This window comes from Labeo rohita, chromosome 16 (genome assembly GCF_022985175.1).
Source record: "Labeo rohita strain BAU-BD-2019 chromosome 16, IGBB_LRoh.1.0, whole genome shotgun sequence".
Classification (NCBI taxonomy): Eukaryota; Metazoa; Chordata; class Actinopteri; order Cypriniformes; family Cyprinidae; genus Labeo; species Labeo rohita.
In genome coordinates this window covers 14,931,672-14,955,667 of record NC_066884.1, presented here as the reverse complement: position 1 = coordinate 14,955,667, position 23,996 = coordinate 14,931,672, and the positions used below count along the sequence as shown (strand labels likewise).

At 34.7% G+C, this 23,996-nt stretch overlaps 1 protein-coding gene across 3 annotated transcripts in view; it reads right to left on the bottom strand.

Annotated features, from left to right (window-relative positions):
* Window positions 1-646: 646 nt before the first annotated feature.
* The window catches only part of ptp4a3b (protein tyrosine phosphatase 4A3b), a 37,203-nt gene continuing 13,853 nt past the window's right edge, over window positions 647-23,996 (bottom strand). The window contains exons 1-6 of one of the 3 annotated variants that reach the window (XM_051131264.1): window positions 21,721-22,056; window positions 16,667-17,261; window positions 15,717-15,809; window positions 7,915-8,045; window positions 3,846-3,920; window positions 647-2,593 (exon numbers count right to left, since the gene is read on the bottom strand). In XM_051131264.1, coding sequence (XP_050987221.1) covers window positions 2,476-2,593; window positions 3,846-3,920; window positions 7,915-8,045; window positions 15,717-15,809; window positions 16,667-16,771 — 522 coding nt within the window. In that variant the 5' untranslated portion in view covers window positions 16,772-17,261; window positions 21,721-22,056 and the 3' untranslated portion in view covers window positions 647-2,475. Of the gene's footprint in view, window positions 2,594-3,845; window positions 3,921-7,914; window positions 8,046-15,716; window positions 15,810-16,666; window positions 17,262-18,972; window positions 19,994-21,720; window positions 22,057-23,996 lie in introns of those variants that run through there. The other 2 variants (XM_051131262.1, XM_051131263.1) reach the window with 2 other exon arrangements.

Here is a 23,996-nt window from a genome sequence, read left to right as displayed (position 1 = left end):
TGCACCCGCGCCTTCAAAAAAACGGAGTCTGGTAGTTGTGTAGTGTAAACGATGCATAACCGTAGCAAACCGTAGCACCCCAGTTACAACTCTCTCAAACCGCATTCACTCCATTTTCATACCACGGAGGTAAACTGTCTAAATGTAATTAAAGTATACATATAGACAAACAGCAAATTAGTCATTCAAACAACAAATAAAACCTTTTTACTGAGGTCCGGAACTCCTCATAGGTGCCAACGGCCATTAAAACAACTCAACAATGGGTACATGCTCATTAGAAATACTGGAATAACCACCAATGAGATGATACTGTGCTTTTGAGCAATCTGGTTTTATTCATTTTTAATTAATTTCAGATCTGTTCCAATTTCAATAAAAGAGCAATATGTACATCAATTAACTTTTTTTTGTTGTTGTTGTTGTTGTTTGGCATTAAAAATGATCAATAATACAACGTTAATCACTGTAGATATAAACAGGGAACAATAAATCGTTAATTATGTATCACTTTAATAAAATGTGTAATATCAATAATGTCAAATAGGCCACTTTAGATATGATCAGGAAACAAGCGATGTAACAGTGTAAGGTTACAGATCAGATCATCTCTGATTTTTAAATAACGACACTATATCATCCAGCGTCAATGGTAATGACTTCAGCTGTTGGTTTATTCATAATCAGAGCTTAGAAGAAAAATAAAAGTACAAAAAGTCACATGGTGGACATTCTCACTAATGATGTCTTCATCTTCAAGACCACAACTGAACAAGGTCAGGATGAACTTTAATGCGGTGTGTAGTTTGAGTCTTGTGCCATCCTTTATCACAAAAGCATGTTACCTTTGACTATTATTTTGCTGATCACATCGGTTTCCAGAGACATTCCAAGAAGAACTATTAAATTTATTGAGGCCACAACTCATCAAAACATTCCAGATTTGCAAATGCAGACACTCAACAGGTGGTGGAGACAGTGATAAAAGTGACTCATGTCAGCATGTGAGAGAAGCCCTTATATATGTGAGCAACACTGAGCTGCTTTATTCACACTTTTCTTTTTTTTAAAAAAAAAAAAAATGGGGATCCACCATGGTATCATATCCAGAAATGTGAACTTGAGGAAAAACCTGATCTCCTGTCTTAAAGTTTAGCTCTAAATTGGAGTGAGCTCAGCATTAAAATATGTCAGTTCTCCAGCCATTGCCTTTGTAGATAAACAAGAGAGGAGAAGTGAATTAAACTGACAAATGTAAGCAAAATGTAACCTTAATCTATTAAACAAGCATTTGCTTATCCTTCTCAGAACCACAATTATGCAAACATACTCTTTTATTACACATTTCCTTAACATTTGCTTTTGCTTTGGATTTCAAAGGCAGAGAAATGTCATTATCCCAGATCCAAGGTCTTATGCATTTCATATTAGCAGATCATTTCAGTACCTTTTGTTTTCCTTCACTGATGTCTAGTTAAGCAGAGATCCTGTTGTTCCATTTAATTTCCTACTGTATGGACATGACTAAATATTTTAAGCCTCACTCTGAAAAAGTTCCATTCCACAGTAAGTGTCCACAGTACAGCTATGTCCGTGAGAAACAGCCACGCGTGAGCACTGAGCGCAAATGACAAAAAATAAATAAAATTCAAAAACGCTGTACTTATGTGCTGCAAAAGATTTTTCATGTGAAATGCGTAGTGTGATGACTCCCTCTTGTGGCTGCTGTGTTAAATTAAAACTACTGATCTACAAGCGTGCTCACACATGGATTTCTCTCGGTTCATTGCTGCAACAGGGTATCAGATCAGCTGGATTTCTTTGAGTTTCAACATGATTTCAAAGCAGCTAAAACATCCAAAAACCTGGAAGTCTTGTTAACGTGTGCTGTTATTCATCCAGACACCCACAGTTCTATTAATAAGCAGCCAGTGGTGCAAAAACTTGAATCCCAGAGTAGATGATACATGATACAATGTAGAAAAAAAAAAAAAGGAGCGCTAGGTTAAACCACTCACTCACATCTTCAAAGTACAGCGACATGCATTCTGAAATTTCAAAATTACAAAAGAGAAAGAAAGGGTAGTCGAGCGGTTTCATACGAAAGCGTGAGCATAACAACAGTGATTTTGTTTTCTGAGCAGGTGGCTGGTGCCCATGATCATCTTTGGACTGTGTGCTGCTGGTACAGTGTGAGTGTGTGCATCGGTGTGTGTTTGCGTTCACCATACATTTGTGAACACGCTGAGGAGGATGAGAGGGGGTTTGTGTGTAAAGACAAAATTCAAGAGGCTCGTCTTTCACAGCCCTGAGCTGGTGAAGACCCTGTGTGCAGGGGTCTGACATACACCAAAAGGGGGTTGAATTCCCCTCCTGAAATGTAGCAAGAGTTCAAATGCACTAGATTGGTAATTTTAAAGTCCGGTTTAGTCCGTGACTGACTGGTTCCTTCAGTGGCAGGCCGGTGAGACCGGTTCACATGAGGCAGCACTTGCTTTTGTGGTTGTGTGGGTCTTTGAAACGCAGTCTCTGTTTGGGGCGGTACTTCTCCAGGTATGTCAGCTGCTTGCTGTTGATGGCGCCCCGGCGTTTTCTGCGCAGGGGAAGGGAAAAAAAAAAGAAAAAAAAAAAAAAAAAAAAAAAGAACAACAAATAATATCCATTAGATATATTAGTTTTTTTATCAATGATTTTTCCCATTTATAATAATAGTAATAATAAGGATAAATGGTAAATAATCAATAATTACTTAAATCATTAATAATTCATTTATAATAGTTTTATTTATTTTAATATTTATTTTTAAGGAATTTTTAACACACCCATACATACATAAACATATGCATATATATACATGCCAAATATTACAAGCTATATAAAATCTATATTGACATACTAATATATATTTTATATCAAGAAATTAATATACACATAATTTATATATAAATTAATACTTTTATTTAGCAAGGATGCTATAAATTGATCAAAAGGGATGATTAAGATTTCTATTTCAGATAAATGTTGTTCTTCTAAACTTTCTATTCAAAGAAACCTTAAAAAATTCTATTCAGCTGTTTTCAATATAATAATAGTAATAATGTTTTTATTGAGCAGCAAATCAGAATATAAGATTTCTGAAGGATCATGTGACTGGAGTAATGATGCTAAAAATTCATCTTTGAAATCACAGGAATAAATTGCATTTTAAAATATATTCAAATGAAAACCAGTTATTTTAAATAGTAAAAATATTTCAAAACTTAAGTTTTTGCTGTACTTTGGATCTAATTGCAGGCTTGGTGAGTAGAAGAGACTTTATTAAAACATTAAAAATCATACTTTTCAAAAACTTTTGACTGGTAGTGTACATATACAGACATATATAGAGACAATGTTAACATTAGGAGCAGTCAAAATTTTTTATATTAATATATACATTAAATATCTTAATATATACAAAAAAGCTTTTTGTAATATACACAATTTATGGCTTACATTAAATTAATGCATGTAATGTGTGTACATTAATCAATAATTTAAGCAGTAATATTTATTGCTAGAATTGTTATCTGTAATCCATTAGTTCCGTGTTGTGTGCTATTGTTCTATGTTACAGCATCAGTGTACACTATATTCATTTCTTGACTGCATAATTTCCTATAATTTGTTTGTGCTTTATAATTAGCTGTAATAGCTGTAATGCTTTATGATACACAATATCTGTCATGTATCAGTGCTGCATCATTTACTCTTCTTGTACTGTATCGCTCTCTGTATTGACTGGGTGTTGTATCGCTTTGCTGCAAGGTGTTGGTAATGTATTGTTAGCTGAAACATATACTTACTGCCTGATCAACTGAATGGCGTCTTCATATTTCATTCCGCTCTCTATAAGTGCCAGAGCCACCAGCACTGGAGCCCTGCAACATATACACAAACACACAGTGTTTAATACCAGGAAACATCACCTCAACAGCTGCTGTGTGTGTGCAGCCCAAAGAAACAATAGGCTTTGCAGGAAACGCTACCCATTCAGCCCTTCTCAGCAAGGATACCCCCTAATACATTTGAGAATAGGTCTGTAAGTTACAATACCTTATACATTTCCAAATGGCAAGACGCATTACTCTACAACTACTTTACAGTCTATTCATCAGAAAAAAAAGTTACTGTATGGCTTCAAGACTTAATATAGACTCTGACAGCCCAAATACAAATTCATGTTCAAAAAGAAGAGTTGAAAAAACAATACAATCTTTAATACTTCTCTTTTTCTGTTCCTTTGAGGAAAAGTCACACAGGTTTAGAATGACACGAAGGGGAGTGGATGAAAAATCAATTATTCAACCTCATGTTGTTCCAAACCTGTACTTGTTCTTAAAGCGCTCCTATTATGCCTTTTCAATTATGATTTTTCATGCAGTGTGTCATGTAGCTGTATGTGAACATAAACTATCTGCAAAGTTGTGAAGCCGACAGTGCACGATAAATAAAGTTACTGTCTATAAAAGAAAAACAGTCGGCTCACAATCGCCACAATCTTATTCTGTTACGGCTATACGTCACAAAGCAACACATTTGCATAATGCCCGGCCCACCTTCTACGGCGCAAACAACTTGCTGTCCACAAACACAGTAAAACTTCCATGTGGTTTATGTCATGTCAAGAAGACAGATCCTACGCTGTGAGTAAATTTGTTTAATATTCACTTCCAAAAGATGAATCTACAAAGATTGTATTTTCTAGCGATCGTTCAAAATACGTAGTTGTGTATGTTATGTTGTGTAACAACCCTGCATATGTCATTACTAACTGGCTAACTCACATAAAGGATGGCGCACAAAGCGGCTTTCACACTGAATGCAGAAAGCGCTGCGCTATGAAACCCATTCGTTTCAATTGCTTGCGCCGCGTGAGGACGGCTTGTTTCTGTGTCGACCAAAGCGCATACGCAGTGGAAAGTTTACAACATAGACCTGTGCCTGGTTCGCTTACATAAGCAAATTGCGAGCACTTTCCACGGAAATCCATGCTAACTTGTCGAACAGCCACTTCAAGCATTTCATCCTCAGACTCTGGCTCGAATTGATAAGGTAAAATCTATGCCAACTTTTCTATATACTGACAAGTCTCCAGGGCTGTCATTCAGTTATGGCAATGGGCATTTCGTTTTCCAACACGTGGTGTACGCGGTAGACCAATCATAAAGGACTGCGCCATCTGAACAATCACAGCAGTGAGGGCTCACGGAAAGAAGGGGTTTAGAGAGACTGATTCTTCAAACTGCTTCGCATGAGTCGTTTATGAATCATTTAGAAATGAGGTAAAATTAAATCTATTTTTGGAGAAAACTAAAGTGCTTTTTGACCTTGCATACATGTAAACCTGTTTTAGGAGACTCATAAAACAATATTAGCAACCTTTAAAATGGCATAACAGGAGCACTTTAAGCAGAACATGAAAGAATAGTGAAGAATGTTGGTAACCAAACAGTTCTGGTTCCCTTTTGACTAACACTGTCCATTCAAATATGAATTTATGTTCTGCAGAAGAAAGTAAGTCATACAGGTTTGGAACGACATGAGGGTGAGTAAATAATGACAGAATTTTCATATCCTTTTAATGACATCTCATTTGGATGGCAATGTATTTTAAGCTATCATTCTAATAATTTACAGAGCAGTTAGGTCATAAATGTCTTTTTTGGGGGGGAAAAAAACCCCTAAATGTCATTACGTGCTAATCCCAGATTTACGAAAATACAATAAATTTAGATTTGAAGAGTGTGTCAGCCCCTGTCAGAGACCTTGTCTATTTTTACCGTTTGCGCTCAGGGTCCTGACAGCTTTGAAGTCTCCTGAGTGTGCCCCTTTCCAATGCATAACAACACAAACTCATCCTACTAAAGCAAACATTGGCTCCCTGTCAAAAACTGCTGAGGGCTCCCACAGGAGCAGCAACCTACGTCAGAGAGGCTGGTGCTTAACTTGTCGGCAGAAGCGGTCAGGGGTCAAAGTGGGAGGAGGGCGGGCAGGGTAAACCGGACTGTCATTAGCCTACCGCTCCCGCAGACCCGCCAACATTTGACCGTCTGGCTCGACAATTCGAGCGCCGCAGCTTAATTAAGGTCTGTGTGTTTTGACAGCTGGCCAGATAAGAGGGCAGCACGGTGACTACACCAGGATCCCTCACTGAAAAGAAGCAATTAAGAGAGCTGCTTATCATTCGCTTCCTGTTTCGTCTTCGGACGTCAACCTTTGTGCTTCGAATAATAAACTTGGATTAATATTGTGTGTCGGTTTGGACGGTTGGTTCTGGCACACAGCGGTCAAGCAGGGAGAATGGGTTTGACCTGCAGAGGACACGGGCCAAGACTGAGAGGCCTGTCGCTGAGGGGTATTTGGGGTAAAGCGAAAAAAAAATTGATGAGAAACCAAATGTAAACAGCAGAACTCAAACACTACACTAACACAAGCCAGCTTAAAGCTCTGCCAGAGATGTTACACACACAGTCCTTGATTGCATTCTGAGGGAAAAAGAGCAACAGATCCTGGGAAAGGCTGTTGATATGTTTGAGAATTTTTGTAGGAGAGAGAAGCGAGCCACATAAAGCCTGACCCATCAAATTCAGATGAGCATTTGCACGTCTACAATTTCTGAACAGCCACAATAGCAGGCTGGGAAATTACTAGGACTTCATGTCCACTGTATAAAGCTCAGCAGATTTTCAATTGAACCAATTGTATTTCTGTATTATTTATTTACTATTAACATTTAGAATTAGATCTTATTTCACTTTCAGATTGCATTTCTATTAAGCTTTTTAAACTTACACTTATCCTAATTCAGTTAGTTTACATTCTTCCATTAAGCATTTATACTTTATTTTAGATTTATTTCAGTTATGAAAAGAATTCAAGTTTAATTTTAGTATAACAACAACAACACTGATTTGAATGGTCATTGTTAACAAAAATCTCCCAATCCTTGTCATTTTTGTAATTATAATTTGATTAATTATCACAGGCAATTCATTTTTACAGTTTAACGCAGGGGTGGGGCTAGGGCCACCCCACTCACAATTGCTGCTTCTGTCTCTTTTTTCTTGAAAAGAAGTGTGTTTATTTAGTCACAGGAGACCCCGGAGCCGTGTGCGGCACTTCTTATTAATGGATGCACTTTATTGGGCTTGTTTCAGACTGATGAATAGAAACACCCACCTATGCCATTATAAAGTTTGGAAGTGCCAGAATAATTTTTAACATAACTCCGATTGGATTTGTCTCAAAGAAGGAAGTCATATACACCATATACATATACATATACATATATAAGATGCCTTGAGGGTGAGTAAATAATGGACTAATTTTCATATTTGGGTGAACTAACCCTTTAAAATCTAAGTTATTAAGTCTAATAAACGTTCAAACTAATAGCTCTCAATTATATTGTAATGTTGAATGAATATTTAACAAATATTAAAAATATACTGTCTTTATGTTGTTAATACATTAATTTGAAGACAATGTGAAATTATCGCAATACAAAAGTATATTTAAAAACTTTAATGTTAGGTGGAATTAATCACAATTAATTTCACAAAAAATGTGCGATTAATTAGTTAATTTTTTTTTAATCGATTGACAGCACTAATTATACCAGTACAATTATAATTGGCTGATTTTTCACCCAATTTCCAATCAGAATCCTAATTTACATTTACCAAATCTGTCATTAGGGGTCACATCCCCAGCCAAAAAAATAGTTGTTTTGAGTTGCCACATAATTGCCCTTTGGAATATTTAAAAAAAAAAAAAAAAAAAAAAAAAAAAAAAAAATCAATCAATCAAATCTAAACATTTCAGACAGACAGCTATAGCTTTGGTGTGGTCACAGGATGACTTAACACTCACCGGCCCAGTCCGGCCACACAATGCACAGCCACACAGCAGCCTGGATCCTCACAGAATTTATTTTTCAGCAGACTAAGCCAGTCATCCACGATCTTGGTAGGAGGAGGTGCGCCGTCATCGAACGGCCAATCCTGAGGGAGAGAAACAGGAGGACGAGTTCACATCTATTATCACTAAGCATTACTATATGTCTATATGTTACTATATTTCAAATTGAACAGGAAACACTCATATAGAGAGACACACAATACTCGCAGATAAGATAAAAAGAGAAAAAGTTAAAGGGAAACAAATGACCCCAGTCACCACCAGCAGATGGTGCTCTATAACGCTTCAGCATTATGCATCATCTCAGTTTCACAGCAGTCTGTGAATCCCTTTGATGATCCCTGTGTGATTTTCACAAGTTCTGCAACAGCAAACATGCCACTTGCCCTGTCAACTCCACCGGTTCAATCGGATCTGTCACGAACAGCTCGATTTAACACCATGTGCGAGAGGTGAATCATCAGAAATGCTGAATTATGTAACAGTGCAAACAGGCAATGATCACATCTTATTCAATAAGCTGTCTCTAAGTCTTTAGGTACTTAAAAAGGATGATTCACACAAAAACAAGGGTGAGTAAAATTATGAATTTTCATGTTCTTCTGTGGAACACAAACATGATCTTTTTGAAGAACTGTTTTTGATCATACAATAAAAGTCAATGGGTTTAAAGGGGTCATCGAATGCAAAGTTCACTTTTACATGTTGTTTGAACAATGCGTGTTGGCAGTGTATGTACACATCTGCCCTATAATGTTAAAAATCCATGCAGTGGTTTTTGATTCATCTGTAAAAATAATATCCCTTTTCAAATCGAGCCGTTCTCGGATGCCTGTCGGTGTGGCGTCACAGAGACAGAGTCCGCTCCCACGATAGATGATTGACACGAGCATCTTACCTAAGATCAGCTGTACCAGTCCGACCTCCATTGTTTCGATACTGGAGCAGGGATGTAAGTTAGAAAGAATATCTCCAATTGAGTGATTGTGGTGTTGTGTTGCTGGATGTAATAATGAACATAGTGGTCGTCATTTACTTCCGACATCTGAGCCGCTGAAGATGCAGTGGATTACATTTGTTTGTGAAGGGAATGCACCTCCCGATCTACAGAAATGTGTCAAATCATTCGTGATCCAGCTTCACCTACAGCAAAAGCGAATATAAGTTTTTTTTTTTTGTTTTTTTTTATGAATCTCTGCAATCACCTTTCCTAATAACTTGCTAGTTAGCAATTTTCGTGGCTAAACGCACTAAATGCGGCTAAAGTAAATAATCTCTCAGAGCAGCACGTCACTCCACAGAGAGAAGAGAGGGGCGGGGCACGCAGAGCTCATTTGCATTTAAAGAAACAACCCCTCAGAATGGGATGATTTTTGCAGAGCTCATTTTAACAAGGTAAAAAGGGTGTTGTTTTACACTACCATTGAGAATTTTTAACCAAGTATATTATAGACTTTTCATTAAGACCCTAAAGAAACATATCAACTTGTGGAAAATGGGCATCCGATGACCCCTTTAAAACAACACTGGACCCAAAAGACTTTCATTGTACTGACAAAAAAAACGCACACAAAACAATCTTCAAAATACCTCCTTTGTGCTCTACTGTGAAAAAAGTCATACAAGTTTGAAATAACATGAAGCGTAAACGAGGTAAACTTCTCATGTACAATTTTAGGACTTGATCTGTGGTTGGATCACATGCTCTATGCGCTTTGTGGGTTTTGATAAATGCTTCAACAGATCAGAACAAAGGCACGATCTGACCCGCATGCAGATATTAAAGACTTTTCTTTACAGGCGGCTTTTCATGGAAGACCGAGTCTGAATGATGTTTTAAAAACACCAATGTGCTGCGTCAAAATATCCTGACAAACAGAGCATGGTGTTTTGCATCGCTGCTTTCTCAGAAAAGGGGACATTTATAGCACGAGTTGAGGAGACTGTTTTCTATGAGGACCGTCTATGAGAATCTCCTGGTTTAAAAATAACATTTTAATCCACTAAGAGGTTAATAAGCCCCTCCTTGTCTAGTATGTCAACAGTAGGCTATTAATTCCAGGAGTCCATTCCAAGATGGAAGTGCTCTGTACTCTTGCCAGGGCTCCAGAACTCCAGAACCAGCAGCATGGGGGCTAATTGTGGAAAATGCCCTGGCATTTTCCTCGAATCGCATACCTGCTATTCCTCCAGCAACTCGAGCTTTTGCTTACAACAGAGCAGGAGAGGCTTGAGGCACCTGTTTGCTGTCAACCAGCACTTCAGTTTCATTACTTCCTTTAAAGGGGTTCTTGTTTTTAAAACTTGAACTTTGGAGAACCAAATACTGACATAAGGCACACAAATGTCAACAAATCAAAAAGAAACACTGTTTCATCATCCTTCATGAACTATAAAGGAACTTAAAAGGTTATTTCAGTATGATTTATACTTTTCAGTTTGTTTTAAACAGTGTACCTAGACTTTTTACCATCTTATGCTAGTTCTACGAGACAAATGGGATCTGACATCCACAGGTTAATCATACACTGAAATGACACCACGCAACCTATCATCAAGTTCACTGAACTTTTCTGATCCAATGATGTAAATATGAGGAAGATGACTGTTTAAATCCATCTGGAGTAGAGTGAAATGGAGAGGAAATCCCATTCCATGTTTTGACCCCATGCAAAGCTATTGCCTCATCTCCTCTTATGAAGAGCAGAAGTGAACAGTTTATATAACAAAAAAAAATAAAAAATACAACCAGACAGTCTGTTAAAGAGAGAGAAAATATCAAAGAAAGTCAGTATGCAGAGAAAACTAAGTAAACCATTCTCAGATAGTACTGTGGCATTCAAAATACCATTCAAATAGTTTGACATTCATTTCTTTATCATCGGTGTGAGAGTGGGACAGAACGTTGCAATTCTGTTATTTTTAATATTTAAAATAACCGTTTTCTATTTGAATATATTTTAAAATTGTATGTATTCCCGTGATCAAAGTTACATTTTTAGTGTCATTTCAGTGTCAAATGATCAAGAAACATTTATTATTATTATTATTATTATTAATAATAATAATAATAATAATAATAATATTTAAAACATTTTTTCAGGATTCCTTGATGAATAGAAAGATCCAAAAATCAGCATTTATCTAAAATAAAAAGTTTTTGCAACATTATACCATTCAAAAATCATAAATGCTGTTCTTCTGAACTTTCTATTCAAAGAAACCTGAAAAAATTCTACTTGAATGTTTTCAACATCATAAAAAAAAAAAATAATAATAATAATAATAAATATTGAGCAGAATATTAAAATAATTTGAAAAGCATCACATGACTGGAGTAATGATGCTAAAAATTCAGCTTTGAAATCACAGGAATAAATTATATTTAAAAATATATTCAAATAGAAAAAAATTTAAATAGTAAAAATATTTCAAAATTATACTGTTTTTGCTGTACTTTGGATCAAATATGAGCAGAAGAGACTTCTTTAAAAAACATTAAAAATGTTATTCAAAAACTTTTGACTGGTAGTGTATCCTGCAAAACTATACTTCAAAGGCAAAACAATTAAAGTTTTATATGTTTGGAGCAAATATGCCTTTTTTTTTTTTTTTTTTTTTTTTTTTTTTTGAGTATTTGAAAAAAGCCTCTTGCGCCCAGCAAGTCTCCTTTTTACCCCAGAAATAAAATAAGTTATTGTACATTTTTTAATTTTTTTTACCATAAGACAGTTTAAAAAAAAATGTATTCCTGGGATGGCAAAGCTGAATTATCAGCAGCCATTACTCTAGTCATCAGTGTCACATGATCGTTCAGAAATCATTATTATATCATTATGAAAACATTTGTGCTGCTTAATATTTTTGTGGAACCGGTGATACATTTTTTTCAGTATTCTCAGAATAGAAAGTTATAAAAAACAGCATTTATTAGAAATCGAAAAATTTTGTACCTTTTTAAATATCTTTACTGTCACTGTCAATTTAATGTATCCTTCCTGAATAAAAGTCTGAATAAAAATCCTGACTGCAAACTTTTGAATGAAAGTGCAAATGTTTTCTCTGAATCTGAAAATAGCTGAGCTAAACCGCAAAAGCACAGACCAGACTTGATTTAAACTTAATTTTTTCCTAAATGTGTAATAACTAGGTTTTTTCTTCACCTGACAGCATTAGTAAGCCTTTTGTAAGTTTATTTCCTTGAAAAGTACAAACACTGCGGCTCTATGGAACTTTCAAAACATTGCTCTGTTTGTTTAAGCGTCCCAACTAGCCCAACAACAGCAACACTGGCTCAACCAATAGTGTGAGTTTAAGGCGAGATCTGCTTTGTTCCAACCAATAGCAGACAGGGGAGTATTCTGCAAAAAATTGATCCTTTAAAATCGTGTTGAGGAACAGCTATGGAAGTTATTCACAAACTAAACAAAGGTACTAAATCCTGTCTAGATGAATGCAGCCATGTTTTTAACAAGCTCCATGTTCTTTTGATAGAGAGCCACGGACTGAAGCATTACATCTTGTCCAGCTGAGCATAAACACAGCAGTGATGTTTCAAACAGGCTCTGTAGTCAATAACGCGTCTCTCTTGCGGAAACTGACTGTTCTCTTGATGGAGAGGAGGAAGTTGATTTGCATAACTTCTCATGCACTTCGCAGAGTTTTTAAAAGTAAAGCCTGGGATACACCAACACGCTGGATAAAATTCACAATGACCTCAGGTCAATCTAGGAGGCTTGGAAAGCTACATTTCTAGAATTCTTCAAAGTTAAATATGTAGTGTGATGTATAAGTCTTATCGTTTAATGAGAAGTTCAGCAGAGTGAAAGGACACAAGGGTGTATGAGACTTAATAAAAAACGCAGAGGGAGAGAGATCAAGCTCCCCTCTGGCTACCATGGAAACAGGGAAATGTTGACGAGCCAAATTGAAAACACATGTGGATGTTGGATTCAAGTAGTTAAAAAAAAGGTAAAGGCAGAGAAAGATCTGATGTTTGGCAGAACGTTATAGGATTGTATCCTGCGGAGCACCAGACAGAAAGCAACCTCATCTCAATCCATTTGACATCATATCACATGACTGGGCGGCCAATTCATGCAGCATGTGTGCTCCACTGAAGGGCTGTGTTGATATGGTTTGTGCGAACCACAACGAACCTCATCCTACATATAAATCCAGATCCAGACAGAGGCTTTACATGTTATCAGAGGGAGCTAATCACATTTAGTTTTAGTTGACAGAGTGAGCGTTTGTGCATCAGACACGCATATACTGTAGGGGTTGGAATCTTCAGGCACTTCACGATCCGATTCGATTCTGGGAGTGACAATCTGATTCCAAAACGATTCTTGATCTACATTTTTCCCCAAAGAATTCTTCTGCTGTGCATACATCTTTACAACCTTACATTTTAACCAACAAATTGCAGTTTATTTGCTTTTTGTTTATAGTTGGAATCTCTGTATGTCAGTACTGCCATCTTAAAAGTAGGTGTATGAATCTTCACTGGTTTCATGATTCAATTCAATAACAATTTTCATTATCAACTCAATATCACTATGAATCACATTCTCAGTTTTCAATATTTCTGCACTTGGCTACATTTTCCTAGAAATTTTATATCAAATTTATTTTGTGCAAACTTTATTTTTTTTTATTATATAAACAGGCTGCTTTTTAAAACAGTCACTTATTTAAAATAAAAAATCCTGTTCTTTAAGTATCTAAAAAGTTTTCAGACAATAGTGATGGGTTTTCCTTTTTTCCTCAGCACTCATTATTACTCATGAGATCATAGACAGTGGCAGGTTTAATAGACCGTATTCACATTAATGCACAGATCTATTTCGATATATCAAATGTTTTGTCCAGCTCTGAAAACATAACTGACTGTGTGAACATCAGTTTCGTATAACAGTATTCGAAAATGGAAGTGCATTTAACCGCAGCCGCAGTCGTTCTTCAGGACAACAAACACAAAGGGCACGTGAAAGTCCGTCAGTGCACGGGTTTCGTGCATCTAATACTACTGTAATTTCAAACGGCATTAATGAAAGCATATCTAAAGTAAAACACGGCGGGTGGAAGCACACAATGTCAAGCAATGCGCACGTGTCTAGCAGCTTTTACACCGACGGCGGAAAGCGTTGTGCTATGAAACCCATTCATTTCATTGGCTTGCGCCGTGCGAGGACGGCTTGTTTCTGCGTCGACCTAAGCGCACGCGCAGAAGAGGGCACCACTGGCGCGCACGCCGCTTTTGAAGTTCAAAATAGTTAGAGAACGCTTATAGAAATAGAACGCTTTCCGTGTTCGGTGTGAAAGCTGCTTCTCACAGCGCAAATTCTGTGCAATGAAGCCCACCACATCTCTAGCGCGCACACGTGCCACATGCAGGGAAAAAAACCAAGCTCAGAATCGATTCTGAAATATTCAGGATGCAGCTTCAAGGGCTCTAAACGATCCCAGCCGATTAATAACGGTCTTATCTAGCGAAACGATCAGTTATTTTCCTTATAGAAAAAAAAAAGGTACAATTTATATACTTTATATACTATATATAATTATACAATATACAATTTATATACTAAATAGAGTTCACACAGACCTAGAAAATATGAATGTTTAAGGTTAAAAAGTATATAAATTGCAATTTTTTATTTTAAATAACCGATCATTTCACTAAATAAGACCCTTCTTCGGCTGGGATCGTTTAGAGCCCTTGAAGCTGCATTTAAACTGCATTTTAGAAGTTCAAACTCAGGGGTACCATCGAAGTCCACTATACGGAGACAAATCCTGAATGTTTTCCTCAAAAAACTAGTTCTTTATGACTGTAGAAAGAAAGACATAAACATCTTGGATGACAAGGGGGTGAGTACATTATCTGTAAATTTTTGTTCTGGAAGTGAACTACTTTTAGATTTTTTTGATGAAATCCGAAAGCTGACTAATCTGTGTTCCTAAGATGAACCAAGGTTTTGAACGACATGAGGGTGAGTAATTAATGACAGAACTTTCATTTTTGAGTGAACTCTCTCTTTAACTTAACACATTAATCATCAACTGACACTATTTTTTGTTTTGTTTTTTATCCATATTGACATTATTTTAATGTAAGTGTTCGTTACCTGATATTTTAACCTGATTATTGTTTTTAATCATTGTTTTATTTTTGCTTTGACAAACTAAATAACTTAATAATTAGACTACAAATAATAATGTCCTAACTGAATCTAAATTTCCATTTATATTTCATTAAAATATCTTATTAAAATTAACATTTAATTAAAAATTATATTTTTACAATAAAAATAATAATACTTATTATTAACATTAAATATTACAAATCATTAAAAATCAATATAAAAATATTGATCAATATTTTAATTTAAATACTATTTTTATATTTAATCATAATCATAATCATAATAATAATTATTATTATAACAACAAGGAATAATGTTGAGTCAATTAAGACAAAGTGGAATGTTCCCAAAAGTTAATTTAAAAAAGGATTTTCGTATTTTATTAGTAGATCTAGTATTAAAGTATCAATAACAGTGTAGAAATGTTTCAATAAAAAAAAAAATAAAATTAAAATCAAATCAGTGATTATCGGTCTATCTAGTTTTACATTAGTCAATACCCTTGTCTGTGTTTTCAAACAAACAAAAAAACATAAAAAAAAAAAAACAACAACAACAAACAAAATGACACTTATTTACAATATGACAAAAGATATATCTCACCATGACTGTAATTCCATCTTTTTCCAGTGGTGTTTTATCATAGGTGATTTCACACACGCGCACCACTGTTGTTGCCCCATATTTTTTCAGATCCTGAGGAAACAAGATTGCACAAGTTTTGAGGGACAGAACAGAGTACATTTAGGATTGTGAACAAATGTTTTAAATTCGTTCTTGGTAGTGATCGATTTACACTACCAGTCAAAAGTTTTTGGACAGTAAGATTTTTAATGTTTTTTTGTTTGTTTTACGAAATTTCTTCTGCTCACCAAGTCAGCATTTATTTGATCCAAAGTACAACAAAAACTAAAATTGAGATCTTTTCTATTTTAATATATTTTAAAATGCTATTTATTCCTGTGATTTTTTTTAGGATCATTGCTCCAGTCACATGATAATTCTAATATTCTGATCTGCTGCTGAAAAAACATTTATTAGTATTATTATGCTGAAAACAGCTGAGTAGAATTTCTTCAAGCTTTTGAATGGTATAGTGTATAATGTTACAAAAGCTTTTTATTTTTAGATAAATGCTGATCTTTGGATCTTTCTATTCATCAATTAATCCTGAAAAAAAAATAATTTAAATATTAATAATAATAAAAATAATAAGAAGAATTGTTTCTTGAACAGCAAATCAACATATTAGAATGATTTCTGAAGGATGGTGTGACACTGAAGATGCTGAAAATGTAGCTTTGACCACAGGAATAAATTACATTTTAAAATATATTCAAATAGAAAGCAGTTATTTCAAATAGTAAAAATATTTCACAATATTACTGTTTCTGCTGTATTTTGATCAAGTAATTGCAGGCTTGGTGAGCAGAAGAGACTTCTTAAAAAAAAGAAAAAAAAAAAAGAAAAAAAAACCTTTTGACTGGCAGGAAGTATGTGATGTTTTGTGCTTAAAAATGATCTGTGTTGCATATATCTGAATGCTTTCTCACCTCAATGAAGCTGCTTAATGATGCATTGGTTGGGTTGTGCGTAATAAGGAAGCGCATGTTTTTGTAGCAGACCTCGACAGGAGCCGGACGGTTCATCCTGGCCATGCTGGTGTCCACTCAACAGAAGAAAAAGAGCACCCAATCTGGGCCAGGATCCACAGAGCTCCACTCACGGTACAGTACTACAGCAGATGCACTATCACAGTGAAAGTGTCAGGTATTTGCAGGATCCTCTGCGGTAAATCACTACTAACCAGTATATAAAATCGAAAGCTGCCTGTCTGGGAAATTAGAGGCCACAAAAGTTTTCCTCTTCCAACAAATCTGGGATGCTCTGCCGGGCAACTAGATGGGTGGAACAGTGTCCGGTAGCTAAATGCCAGGTGCAGTGATGCCAATTAACCCATTTGGCGTACAGCAAAGCGGTCAGTCAGAAAGACCAGCGAGAGAAGAGCAGAGAAGGCGTTTCTCTGGACATTCAGTAGCAGATTTCGGGCACATCCACCCGTGATCAAGCGTTGCGATGTTGGGCGTGGCAGTAATCACCGCTGCCCTGCCGGAACTCCATTAACGAACAAGAAGCTGGAGGAGAAAGCTGTCAAGAGATCAAGACAAAAAAATTATTTTTTTTTTTTTTGGAAAAACTCCAAATCCAGACAAATACAAACAAATCCAACAATACACAAATTTTCTATATAATACAGTGCTCTAAGAAAAGTTTTTAAAGATAATGTATAAACATCATGTCTACTGACAAAGGATTTAGGATTTAAACAGACAAACAGGTTAAAATAACATAACTATGTTCCTAAATCACAAATCATGATATTCAAGACATCTGACAAAACCATACAAGCAGAATTGGCTGATTATGACATATTTTTAGTAAACTTTAGGAAAATGTAGAAACACTGGATCTATTCAGAAATATACAAATGAGAAACCTGAATGAATTTATTATTAAAATAGATATGTGTTCTTATATCACAAATTATGATGATACGCAATACATCAGACAACAACAACACAAAAAAAAAAAATCTGAATTTAATATAAACTCATTGATGTCACAATTAAAGGGACAGTTCACCCTAAAATGAAATGATCACCTACTGACCCTGAAAGATCACTTTCATTGTATATTAAAAATATGCAATGATGCCTCACACAGGTTTGGAACTACACTACCAGTCAAAACATTTTTCAATTTTTTTTTCAAGAAGTCTCTTCTGTTCACCAAGCCGGCATTTATTTGATCCAAAGCACAGCAAAAACAGCAACATTTTGAAATATTTTTACTATTTAAAATAACTGTTTTCTTTTTTAATACATTTTAAAATGTAATTTATTGCTGTGATTTCAAAGCTGAATTTTTAAGCATCATTACTCCAGTCACATGATCCTTCAGAAATCATTCTAACATTCTGATTTGCTGCTCAAAAACATTTATTATTATTATGTTAAAACAGCTGAATAGAACATTTTTCATTTTGTTTGATGAACAAAGTTCAGAAGAACAGCATTTATCTGAACAGAATTTTTTTGTAACATTATAAATGTCTTTATCATCACTTTTGACCAATTTAAAGCATCCTTGCTAAATAAAAGTATTCATTTCTATAACTTTCCCAATTAAAAATTATCTTTGGATCCTTCTATTCAAAGAATCCTGAAAAAAAAAATACTCTGTTTTAATAATAATAATTGATAATAATAATAATAATAATAATAATAATAAATAAGCATATCAGAATGATTTCTGAAGGATCACGTGACAAAAATGTAGCTTTGATCACAGGAATAAATTACATTAATAATAGAAATATTCCAAATTTTTTGCTGTACTTCGGATCAAAGAAACAAAGAAAAGCAGAAGAGACTTCTTTAAAAAAAAAAAAAAAACATAAAAAATCTTACTGTTCAAAAACTTTTGAATGGTGGTGTAATAAATATGTAAATAACCATTTTCATTTTTGAGTGAAATATCTCTTTAAAAAAGACACATTGGACACAAACTCAGAATTGCATACTATTAACACCAGACAGTTTGACAGCGGAGGAAGTAGCGTTCACCTGTGGCAACGATGAAACACTCAAACAGAATATTCAAAAAACCTAAACGTCATGCAGACACACGAAAAAGCGAGAAGGGAAAGAGAGAAAACAAACAAAGGAGAGAGAAAGAAGCAAAACACAAAGAAACCTCAGTTACACGCCGTTTTCCCAAATAACACACGTGAGAAAATCATACGGAATGGTTGCGTCTGATCTCCCCCATGACTCGTGAGAGTTGTCCCCCTCTTTACCTCTGTGACAGGCTGCGTTCCGCTCTGGATTAAGCCCAGGGCTCTGCTGGGAACAGCGGAGGGTAAACGGCTGCGATCCGGAATAACCGTCTCTGCTCTAAACCAGTCGAGGCTGCCTTGGCTTGCCATATGACAGTGACAGCACACTCCGCTAATGTCACAAACAAATGCACTCGTAATGCTCTTAGGAGGAGTGGTGACCAGTCCACCCCCACCTCTCTCTCTCTCTACATCCCCATATAAAAATAGCCAATGAACCTAATAGGTATCACCACGTACGCTCATGTCTAACATTTTTAGAGGCTGGTTATTATACACACTGCAACTTTGCAACAGGAATGCTAAGAAAGTACTCCCATTAAAAGTTTACTTTTCATTTTTGGGTGAACTGTCCCTTTATATATAGGGTTTCTAAAGATTTTGATACAAAATGTGGAATTCAAAGATGAATGAAACAGATCCTGTAGAAACGTGCCGTAGATCAGCAACAGAACATTTGCTCAACGGTGGAAAGGAAAGCTCAAAGTAGACAGCAACTTTTCGCTTCATGAGGTAATCATTCTGATACCTAAACCTTGTAAATCATGTTACACAGGATTTAACACCGATAAGAAAACAGACTCAAAGACTGCCACCCCTTTAGTTACCCTTCCACTCTTGTTGAAGGCTTAGCGCATCTTGAGCCAAATCCTTTTACATAAAGCTGGAAGGTTGGATAGGCCTCTCTGCCTACTAGCGCAGTGTGTTTTCAGGTGCTCTGTTGCCTCTGGGGTAAATATAGATACTCCAACCTATGAATGTACACTAATCTGGACTGCTGGCATTCTGCTATTTATTTGCCTAGGTAATTTTTGTTCCTTCTTAGTTTTTAAGATGCCATTAATATTTGCGCGTCTAGAAATATGAAGCGACGAAAGATTGCACAATCTTACTGTACTAGCATTCGGTCAACAGCTCCTGAATTAACCAGACTCTGTGATCAACACGGCTTATTTGTAAACAGGTTTACACAATAGGTACTCGGCAAAAGTTTTTTTTTTTTTTTTTTTTTTTCCCAGAAGTATTGGCTTGGCTTCAAAAAGAGCAGTTAATTGAAGGATTAAATGCAAATGACATCATCAAGGGCAAGTGATCAAACAACAAGCACAACACATGACTCATCTGGGCCAGAACTCTCGTCTTGGCAAAAAGAGCAGATTGGGATCAGAGAAAAATCTATTTAAACAGCACAGAATGAAATGCTGTATTGTAAACATTGTCAAAGCTAAAGGCTGTTCAGCAGCAAATTAAACATTCTAGAATGCTTAAAAATTATTAATTCTGAAATTTAACATTTTGGAATGACTATAAAAACATGCATTGTGTAATTAATCTGTAACGAATTTAAAAATGTTGAGAAAAAAAATTAAACTTAAACATTCTGGAATGATTACAAAAATAAAATTAAATAAAATTAAAAATTAAGCAGAATAAACCATAAACACCTAAAATACTACAATACACATTCACACGCACAAAATAAATAAAAAATAAAATTTATAATTCTTGTTAAAAGTATAGCTGAAAATATTTTTTGTGAATATTGTTAAAGCTAAAAAGGGTTTGGCAGCACACTGAACATTCTAGAATTATTAAGAATTATTCATTGTGCAATTAAACGTTTTGGATAACGTATAATAACAATAATAATAATAATAAAAATTCAGGTACTAAATATTTTGAAATCACTGAAAACATCACCACCAAATACTCTTAAATGCCTAAAATACTACAATATAAACATACAAAAATAAATACATAAAAACTATACTTCTTATTAAAAATATAGCTGCAAATAAAAATGTTTGTGAATATTGTCAAAGCTAAAGGGTGTTCAGCAGCATATAAAAAACATTCTATAATGATTAAAAATGATTAATTCTGGAATTAAATATTTTGGAATTATTATAAAAATATACAATTTGTAATTAATTTGTAATGATTTTAATAAAATCACTGAGATTAAACATTCTGGAATAAAATAAAACAAAATAAAAATGATAATTCTTATTAAAATACAGCGAATACAACACTTTTTTGTGAATATTGTCAAAACTAAAGGGTGTTCAGCAGAACATAAAAAAAATTCTATAATGATTAAAGATAATTAATTCTGGAATTAAATATTCTGGAATTATTATAAAAATATACAATCTGTAATTAATTAGTAATAATTTTAATAAAATCACTGACATTAAACATTCTGGAATAAAATAAAACAAAATAAAAAATAAAAATTGTAATTCTTATTAAAATACAGCTAATACAACAATTTTTTTCAGCAGCATATTAAACATTCTAGAATTATTAAAAATGATTAATTCTGGAAATAAACATTTTGGAATGATTATAAAAATATATTTATAATCATTCCAAATATATAATTAATTTATTTATTTTGTAAAAAATATGTAATAAATTTTAAAAATCACTCCAAAATTAAACATACTGAAATAAATAAAATAAAATAAAATAAAATAAAATAAAAAGGTACTAAATATTTTGGAATCACAGCCAAAAATATATATATTTAAAAATAACTGTAATTCTTATTAAAAACACAGCTAAAAATAAAACAAATTTTATGTTCAAAGTCTGTAACTTAAATTCACAGGACCCGGGACAATTTTTTCCACTGTGCCTAATAAGCAGACTCTACCACAGGACACTTTCAGGAGACCCCTCATCACAGAGCCCTCGACAATGTACCTGGTTTTTCCTCCGATGATGGGCGCCACATGTGACCTAGGCTGTTATCCATGTTGATAAGGAGCTCAACTGCCACAGGGAACAATCTGTAACTCTCAGGCTCTAGAATCCTCCACCGACTGTTTACCCAGCAGGCTGTTCTTAACCTGAACCAAACAGGTATTTTCAAGCTTATGCCGTTCCAGCACTGTAAGCCAATTATTCTATATAAACTACACTAATCACAAGAGAAACAAATACTAGTATTCTCCAGATTCTAATTAACTCGAGTTCTAGAGTTTTCACTGAACTACGAACAGAACTTCTGGAACGTCAGCTGCTAAATGAAGGCAATGTTTATTGAAGGTAAAAAGTGATTTGGAACACTTCCCCTTTGCCCCACTCAGCTGTGCTCAAGTAACCCCCGTGCAAGAGCTCCCCTGGTACGCTCCGCTAATGCCAATGGGCAGCAAATGCCACACTGGCAACATCAACACACACTTTCTAGATCATGCCTTGGCACCACAACAACTGGGATCATTAGTTTCGCCTTGTGAAGATTTCAATATGATCTTTCTTTGAACTGGTATGTTTAAGATCCAAAATGACCAGACACATTAACACTCTCACACTCGTATATTTTAAGACTTCGTTTGGACAGAAAAGCAAATGCATTTTGAATGACATGGCCACTACTCAAAGAGCGCAGGAGGTGTTAGTTGATTGAACAGGTCCGCAGGTGTCTTCCTGTTGGTGGGGCTGAACCTGTATTTGACGGGTGAGAGCGCGTTGAGGACTGGGCTGGCTTTGTTCTGCCTCGGTTCTGCACTTGACTGGAGAGGAACTGCAGGGCGCGAAGGCTCTCATGGCCACCTGTGTTCTAAATATACCCCCGCCAGCTGTCATCTAATAAATTTAGCCAGATCCGAAATGAAGAGGGTCGGGAGTTAAAGATAACTAGGGACTTGTTTTGAAACATGAGCATCCTCTAAAAAAAAAAGAGCCACTCAGAAAGGTCTCACCTTTTACAACTGGATTAAATAATTAGCTGGAAGAAAATAATTAATCATACACACATTTCTTTGCCATGTAACTTTATAAGGTTAGACATCTGACAGCAGATTTCTGGGAGCGGAGTTACCAGGTGCCAAACCTAGAATTTAAATGAATGACAGCTCCGACACAACATTTTGAACAGGATCCTAGGGCCCTATGTTTTCCACAATGCAGAAAACACGGACTGAATCACAGAATCCAGTCATTAGAAAAAATGGAATTTACTGTATAACACGGAACGTCATGGAACTTGACAAATTTGGGATGAATAAATCAAAAGTAGGTCAGTACACTTTAATCAAAACGCAACATGGACTATTGTCTGTAAATATTAAGCTGCAATAAGACTAATTAAATATGAATCCTGCATGTGATGCTCACTGTATTTTCAGCCTCTGCCTCCTCAATATATGAGTACATGAGCACATAAACAAATCTCTAGAACTGCTCTGAGAGTCCCTTAATGAGCATCTTAGTGTTTCTTTTGAGAATAACTGTTGTCATATAATATACAAACAGAAACTTAAAAGGTCTTCACAGCAACCCGCCAAAATAAAGGTTTGTTTTACTTGAAAAAATTGTGACATAATTATTACATAATTATTACATAATTAGTACTACTACTACTACAAAAATTATTATTAAAAATATTTTTTGAGGAATATTTACCAGAAAAATTATTTACCACAATTTATTTACCAGAAAATGTATATACACAACATAGTATTTCTGAGGAACAAAATAATAAAATTATATTTTTTAATAAAAATCAATTAATTAGAGATTTATTATTCAATTAAACCGTTACAACTGAATGCAGAAAATTAATAGAAAACACAGAATTTGGGAAAAATTGTTTTTGTTGAACTTTAAATAAATTGCTGTTGAATTCTGTAAATGTCATGATCTTTTTATTAATATCTTTAATTTAACCTTTAAAAACAAAAAAAAACAAAAAACAGAAGAATTAAAATGTAGTATTGTAAAATATTGTCAGGTGTTCAGCAGCATATTTCTAGAATAATTAAAAATTATTAATTCTGGAATTAAACATTCTGGACCTTTTATAAAATTAATTTGTATTGAATGTAAAAAAAATACTCTGAAATTAAACATCCTGGAATGACTACAAAAATAATAAAATAAATAAATAAAAATAAAAATAAAATAAAATACAATTCTGGTACTAAATATTTTGGAATCACTAAAAACATCACAGCCAAAAACTATAATCCTAAATA